This window comes from Vanessa atalanta, chromosome 11 (assembly GCF_905147765.1).
Source record: "Vanessa atalanta chromosome 11, ilVanAtal1.2, whole genome shotgun sequence".
Classification (NCBI taxonomy): domain Eukaryota; kingdom Metazoa; phylum Arthropoda; class Insecta; order Lepidoptera; family Nymphalidae; genus Vanessa; species Vanessa atalanta.
This window is the reverse complement of record NC_061881.1, coordinates 10,702,199-10,709,898: the sequence shown is the minus strand read 5'-3', so window position 1 is coordinate 10,709,898 and position 7,700 is coordinate 10,702,199. Positions and strand designations below refer to the sequence as shown.

The window sequence follows — 7,700 nt, the reverse complement described above, 5'->3', positions numbered from 1 at the left end:
TTACTGTTTATATTATGTCTAGACAAATGGACTTTTTGTAATTTGAACAGTTAACACAATTCAAAAAATTAATGCACAAAAAGAAGGTTTTATATACCCATTTTCTTATGCTTCCTATAAAATGTCTTTGAAACTGAATAAAGAGGTAAAACTTCAACTTTCTAGAAAAAGAGGAAGCTGTTTTAATTCAGCTTGCATGATTTAAGCTATATAAACAAACATTACAAGTTAAATAAAGCTTTAAGATTCATTCAATTTTTGTAATTATTTGTCGTGTTTTACAATATAATTTTTATAGCATATTATTATAACTTGCCTACTATAAACATTGAATATTTGATATCTCACTAATTCAGTAGGTATTATCGTATCTGACGCTATCTAATTAATTATTATTGTAGACTTATTAGTCTACTTTGCTTATGCGCCCTAATTGATTGAAGTTTTGTTAAAGCAATTAATAACACATTTTCATTATGGTTACTAATTTAGTTAAAGAAATTTTATGTCGTTCGGAAATAGTTTCATAAAAAAAAAAAGTAATATTCCTGTAATTTTATTGAATAAAACAAGAATAAATAATGGGATACATTTTTATCTCTTATAAAAGTACAATATAATAATTATTATTTGGTATAAAAAAAAAACTTTTCGTGATACCATTTTGACTTAAACCTAGGTGCGTATCATTTTGATCTTTTAACATTCAATGTAATTGTTAATTATAAAAACATCTTACAGAAAAACAACGCATCTTACAACATACACTTTTGAGTAACATTTAAATAGTCATAAAAATATACATACAGACATCTTTTATAAAAATACGAAACAAAACAGTCTAATAAATTATTTATTATACCATTTCATAATTGTTTTTTACTGTATACAAAATCATAGACATACAATATTAATCCATGCAATTAATAAGAAGTCTATATAATATCATAAAACTTCATCGTAGTCATATATAATATCTACTTAGTAGTTACGAAAAAATATCGTCCTCTGACTCCACGACCTTTTATTAGTCGTCCGAGCGAGAGGACAACTGATACAGAGAGCGTGACTCCGAGGACAGCATCAGAACCTTGCACTCACGCACTCTTCAGGTACTCGAGCGTCTAAATAAATAATCACCTTAGCGACTATATGAGGCATATCAGCCACGCGTGAGGCTTTCAAAGAGGTACATTTGGTGGAGTCTTGCAGGGCTCTGGCGGTGGCGGCCTACGATCATCAGGCGATCGAGATTGGTAGTATGCGCAATAAGGTAACGGATCCCAAAATGCGAACAATGCCTCACGTGTGTCTAGCACAGTATTCAGCAACTTGCCCATAGTCGCTGTATGACCACATCTCTTAGTTCCTTGACACAAGTAGGGCAAAGACACACCAACGCGTGCTCCGATCGCGACCATTCTACTTCCATGTCCATTGGTTGTATTTTCTTCACGTACTAATCTAAACGATATATGTCCCGTCATAGGTTTTGATGGTGAAAGGCAAGTAACAAATCGTTGAACCCAAGCGTCTGTTTCTTCATCTTTTTGTGGCACGAGACCTTTCTTTGAAGGATCTACTCGACAGGTTACATTATTAACGGCACGTGACTCTTTTAAAGTAGTGCAAGTTACAAACCTTTCCCCTTTTGGTTCCCTTACAATAACCCAAGGCTTTTCAGCACTTATTTCTCGTGGAAATCTAAAATGTGCTTTGTCTTCTGGCATAACGAACCGTAATCGATCCCTAGCACCTCGTGCACCAGCACTAGCAATAAAATGACGGCCTTCTTTTGACGTACCGTTATCGTACCACGCCCTTACATCTTCTTCACTAGTTACAACCCAGAACTGAGGTGTAGGCAAACTAGCTACACGGCACACTCGCATCAATTCCAACGGATCATCCAAAGTAATCACGTCCCGCGCACTCGGTACAAAACATTGGCAACCTATCACTTCTAAATGAGGTTTAGCTAAAGCGTCATAGTACGCTGGCGTCGTTGAGCTGACAGGAATATAGAACACAACTGATTCTCTTTCCACTATTTCTTTCAAGGCTCTTGCATATGCTAATGGATCGGCTGGATTTGGCCGAGGAACAGTATAGAATTTGTGAACTGCCGCAGAATACTTCAATAAGGTAAATTGACCCTCTACTTCGAAAGCAATCACTTTGGCTCCGGCGGAGTGAAAGTTTCTGGCTAAATGTAAAGCTTGAACAGAACTCCCTCCGCTAATGAGAACGGTCCGCTGCTGGTCAACATTCCTTGAGATTGCACTTGCGACCATCTTCAAAAATCCAATAGGGCATTGAACGCACTTCCAAAATATAAAAAGCGATGCTGCTATCCATAAAGTGGGTAATACAACTAATATCTGTTTCCAGGCTGGATGAGCGATGAACCTGAAGAGAGCGAAGATAGGTCGTAGAAATTGGCTGGGAATCCATGTTAGAATTTGAATCAATCGTGGCAGAGACGGCGGGTGTTCAGGTGGAACGGCTCGCTCTTCGGGTATAAGAGAGAACGTTGAAGAGAAAGAACGCCGCAATGCCGTAAATGGCGGCGGTTGATGGGAACATCTCTTGACGCGCGGAGAGAGGACGAGCTCGGTAGCGGACCGCATGAGGCGGTACTCAGGCGCACAGGCCGGCATGGCGACTGGCATCGGCAGACTGGCGCGCGCGCAACAATCCTGCGTATATAAACTGCCCTTATCTCGATCGTCTGCGTACACTCTTGGAATCATCTTTGTACCCAATTAACTGTTACCTAGTTAAAAAATAAATAACTAGCATAATGTACGTGAATATTTAAATTGTACGTTTCGCTTGATATTTGGCCGTTATTAAATTATTTATTTTATTTTAATACACTTTAGAAGAATATTGTTATTTTTATAACTTCTAAATATAAATCAAATTCACTTCTCGACTACCTAACGGTCTAAGAATTGAATCTAAACTGTAGAGAGCAAACATTTTATTTTGTATTTATACTGTCCATGACTTATGAGAACAAATTAAATAAATAATTAATTAATTAGGCGTATTATCGTGAAAAATATTTTAGGGGTGTGAAAACTTAAACATAAGGACTTTAAAATTATCTTCGGTGTGTGGGTTATTACTTTATTAAAAAGTTGCTAGTTGTGTTGAGATTTGTACTTTTTACTCCACCCCTTAGGTTTGTAGTGTAAAGCTTTATACGTGTCTAGATAAATGTCAGTTTGATGAAGAAGATACCTATCTTTTTCATCAAAACGGACATGACTTTGTTAACTTTTTTATTAAATAGGCGGACAAGCAATTGGGACACCTATAAGAGCAAGATAAGCATTTTCGATAACGCGAAGATTTTTTCCCATTCTCTTAATATTGCCACCCCTGAAAATTTGCCTCGCTGGGCCCAGAGTAGGTTGGCCCTTAGTAAAGGTTAATCCAGCGCTGCTTGTACCTATAAATACATTGGCTAAATCGCCCTTCAAGCCGAAAAAAAAACAAAATTGTTGTTTGTTGGTAGGTTATGTTATGCGTTGGTAGTAATACCTACCTACTTGGGTAGTATCAGCGCTAAAATAAAATTCAAACTAACCACGTTTTTACACGTATGTAAATCCATGCACGCTTGTTTCATACATGAGATGGATGAGGATGAGTTCCATAACGAAGTGTATTTCAAGACAGCAATAGGAAAACAGTCACATGGTCACTGCCCCGCTGTGCTCCACTTCGCTCCGAAATATAGATCAATTCACTCACAAGCGAGCACCTCTCCATGTTAACGTATCGGCGAGCATTAATTAAAGTGAATCTCGTGCTTACAAGATGTTTTAGTGTGCGTAAGAAGACTTCTAAATATAATAGTAAAGATACCAAAAAATTAAAAAATAGTATAAATGAATGCTAAACTTATTTTATTTAAGTTTTGAAAAACCAAATTTAGTATGTTTTGCCAACATTGTGTTCATATCATATTGACACGCTCTTTACTCCCACATGCACTAATGCACGTCGATAAAATAAAATAGTACGTGGCGCGCCTCTGTAAAAATTTAAAGTTCATGTCAAAAAAACTCATAAGATATATTAATGATAAAAAGCGTGGACTTAGTATTTTTTGTTTTTTGGTCAGGACATATATATATCATATAGTTGTACTTTATTGACATACTCTATAGGTAATTAAAATGATGGAAAAGAGTAACTACTGAGTCTCTTTCCGGTTCTTCTCGGTAAAATCTATAGTAGTAATCTAGGTATTTCTTATGTTGCGCGCATTCAAATTCTACAAAGGTCTGTATAAAATTATATAATTCTATTTATATATATTATTTTTGTTTATTTTTTTTTGTATTACAAAACGAATTGGTTTATATTCGATTTAAATAAAGTATAATAGTCGGGAAGTCTGTGTGTTTAACATTATCTTTATTTATTTTTTTAACATTCAACTATCGCTGATATTAATAATAACGAGAATATAAATATTAAATAAATACATAGATATTTTATAATTACATAAATTATGTCGTTTAAATTAACAATACTATACAAGTCTGTAATGATTTATGCAGCAATTACTTAATTCTTTAAAATTTTAAAAACAAAACAACTTTGTCACTAGTCACTACTCATACTTAGATATTTAATCACGATACATAAATTTAAAAAAAATGAGGTTCGTATTTTATTAGGTATTATATTTACAAAAATTCAAGCATCTAACAGTAATAGATAATATAAAAAACATTTATCAAATCTGAAAAAGGATAAACACAGCTTTTAAAATGTAGCCAATCACCCCAATGATGATTATTATTATTATAGTATTAATATCTCATAAATATGTAACTTGGTAAAGTCACCTATCCAATTTTATAATATTTAAAATACACATAAACATCTAGAATTAATTATAATCATACCATGTGTATAATATTGAAATAATAAAGGATTTACATTGTAGACTTTTAATCTAAGCAAAAATCAATTTCTGGACTGAATTAATTTTCATGCTGTATTCATTAAAAATATGTATTCTTAATGGCATAGTAGATTAAATTGAGTTTAAGTTAAGTGTAATTTTTATTTACATCTAAAAAAATATATATATCTTCATGTCCAAAGTTCACACAAACAATTGACAGCTCATTTACTAATGAAAAGATATTTACCATACGAAACTAATTAGGAACCAAATATCACAAAGTAAAGAAGGATGCGAAATGAAGTAAATAAATACATTACGAAGTAATTTTTTTTTTTAATTTTGTTGCATTTTAATTCAGAAAACTAAAATATACATTGGTATTATGTATTCATAACTTTCTATTATTCTTTTCATTAAATAACTATTAATTACTAATTCTACATTATTAATGCAACTGTTTTAAATGCTTATTTTTTAATAACATTATTTTTTATTAAATATTCATACAATTTTTTTTAATCTACAATAACAATTAATCTATTATCTATAATTTGGCATAATATATTATAAAACGAAATAAAATATTAACAATACAATTCCAGGTATGATTTATACAATATCATAGTACTGATTCTCAAGCAGAAAACTTGCTTAATATAGCTGGCTAGTTTGCTAAATACATTCTATGATTGTCCAATTTTTTATAATTGTTACCACTATTGGCCCAGTACACCATAAAATGTTGCCATTAGATGGCTTATAATTTCAATTAATTAATAGTTTTAATAAATCACCAAGCAAGAAAGATGAAATAACATTTCTCTATGGCAAAATATTTTAAAATGAGGATTTAATTGAATATTTATATTAATATATATTTAAATGCTTCTGAATATTATATTATTTAAATAGTCATTAATGCTTGGAAAAAAATATAAATATATTTCTCATACTTAACTATTAAAATTGTCAAAAGATGTATCTACGTTCAGTGAAATGCAATTAAAATGTAACTAATGCCATATTAAAATAAATAATGTTCATTTTACTTCATACACGATGACTAGGACCTTCCTAGAATATTATAATATAATAGGATTACAAAAAGAAAGGTAAATTTGTGTCTTTCAATTCAATTGAACCATTTTTACAGACTATGTGCAATTCATTTTGAGGCTCCTTTTCAAATCTAAACCTCTTTGGATGAGAATCGTCCATAAACCTGCCAAGTTTTAATATTTTATCATCAACTTTAATTTTTTCTGCTATGAGATTAGTTGCTGGTAAGTTTTTTAGTATATCATGAACCAATAACTCAACTTTGCCTTTCTCATGTATAAATATACTACTTTTTTCTGTTAACTGTGCTGCATGCATGAATACTTCTCCACTTTTCAAGGAAGCTTCTAGATTACCCGAAAATCCCGTTATGTAAAGGTTGCCTTTCTGTATGACATCTATTTTCACAGATCTGTGTAAGTTATCAAGTTTTATATTACCCATTAAAGTTATGAAATGTGATTTGTCACTATAACATGACTTGACAGATATATGTCCTCCGTGTGATGATACATTGAAGTTATTTGCCATTATACTGTGACATTTGATAGCTCCATTAATTCCCGTCTTCAAGTCAATGTTGCTGGCCTGTAATCTGCCTTCTGTTAGTACATCTCCTGATGCACTTTCTACTTTGATATTGTCTGCTTTTAAATCAGCAACGTTTACAGAACCTTTTTGAGTTTTGACCACGAATTCCTCAGCTTCTAATTTCGCTAAATGTACTGACGCATTTTCAGTAGCTGTTACTTGTACCTTTAATTTATATGGAACTTGTATTAAACAAACATCATTGCGGTCTGGCGAAGTGTTCTTGTTCAATAGTTCAAGTCGCTTCGAAGTCTGTTTTACTTGAAAATCGTTCGTATCTTTTCCTTGACTGTACAATGTCATAGTCAGTTTATTATGTGCCTTTATGTCGTTCACATCGATAGGTTGCACCTTCACATGAATAGGACTTTCGATAAAAATACTCGTGTTATTTTCTATCGTCTTTTCCACCGTTCTTACAAGATTTAATGTCTTAATATCGGGTAAACTGCTAAAATCTACTATAGTTAACCTCAAAATCTTGAGGCACTTATGTAAGATCCGTTGACCACCTAGTGTAAACATTTTTCGCGTATTTATATTTAAAACGAATTATAACAACATCGGACGTACATATAAATAATTATTTTTTTGAAAATAGCATTATTCACTTTATCATTTGACATTGACTGACATCGATAGATCTATATCCTACAGCAGCTGACTTTGACGTACAAACGGTACAATTCAAGCATACCTTACTCTTTGGTATAATATAATTCCTTTTTCAAATTATGGAATCAATAATCTATTATTTTAAGCATTAGAAAGATTAAAAATATTTTAAATTCATGTTGTCTAATCTAAAATTAAGACGCACTGTTTAACTTGCGCATTAAAATATATATGCAATATAATATAAAATATAAATTGTATTACAAAACGAAATATATATATTTTTTCTTATAAATGATTTAATGTGCAAACAAAATTAAAGTTTAACTGAGAACTTATTTTGATATTATGTGTATGTTATAAAATTTAAATGTAAAATACAAAAAATGAATGGATAATTTACTTTTTTAATTGAGTTTTATCATTCAAGCCCAGAATGAGGCTTGTGCAGATTGCCAAGATCTGAAGTCGTATGTTTTAAATATTGATTATATAGGTT

The 7,700-nt window shown here is 31.7% G+C and overlaps 2 protein-coding genes across 2 annotated transcripts; both read right to left on the bottom strand.

Moving 5' to 3' along the window:
• Nucleotides 1–579: 579 nt before the first annotated feature.
• On the bottom strand, nt 580–2,865 carry LOC125067386. The gene has a single exon (XM_047675948.1). It carries the CDS (start codon nt 2,751–2,753, stop codon nt 1,182–1,184), a length of 1,572 nt encoding a protein of 523 aa, XP_047531904.1. The 5' UTR covers nt 2,754–2,865; the 3' UTR covers nt 580–1,181.
• Nucleotides 2,866–4,668: 1,803 nt separating this feature from the next.
• LOC125067387 lies at nt 4,669–7,252 on the bottom strand. Its single transcript, XM_047675949.1, has one exon. It carries the CDS (start codon nt 7,109–7,111, stop codon nt 6,035–6,037), a length of 1,077 nt encoding a protein of 358 aa, XP_047531905.1. The 5' UTR covers nt 7,112–7,252; the 3' UTR covers nt 4,669–6,034.
• Between the last annotated feature and the right edge of the window lie 448 nt (nt 7,253–7,700).

Coding starts and splice junctions, on each gene's coding strand:
- LOC125067386 (XM_047675948.1), bottom strand. CDS start 2,753: ATGATTCCAAGAGTGTACGCAGACGATCGAGATAAGGGCAGTTTATAT.
- LOC125067387 (XM_047675949.1), bottom strand. CDS start 7,111: ATGTTTACACTAGGTGGTCAACGGATCTTACATAAGTGCCTCAAGATT.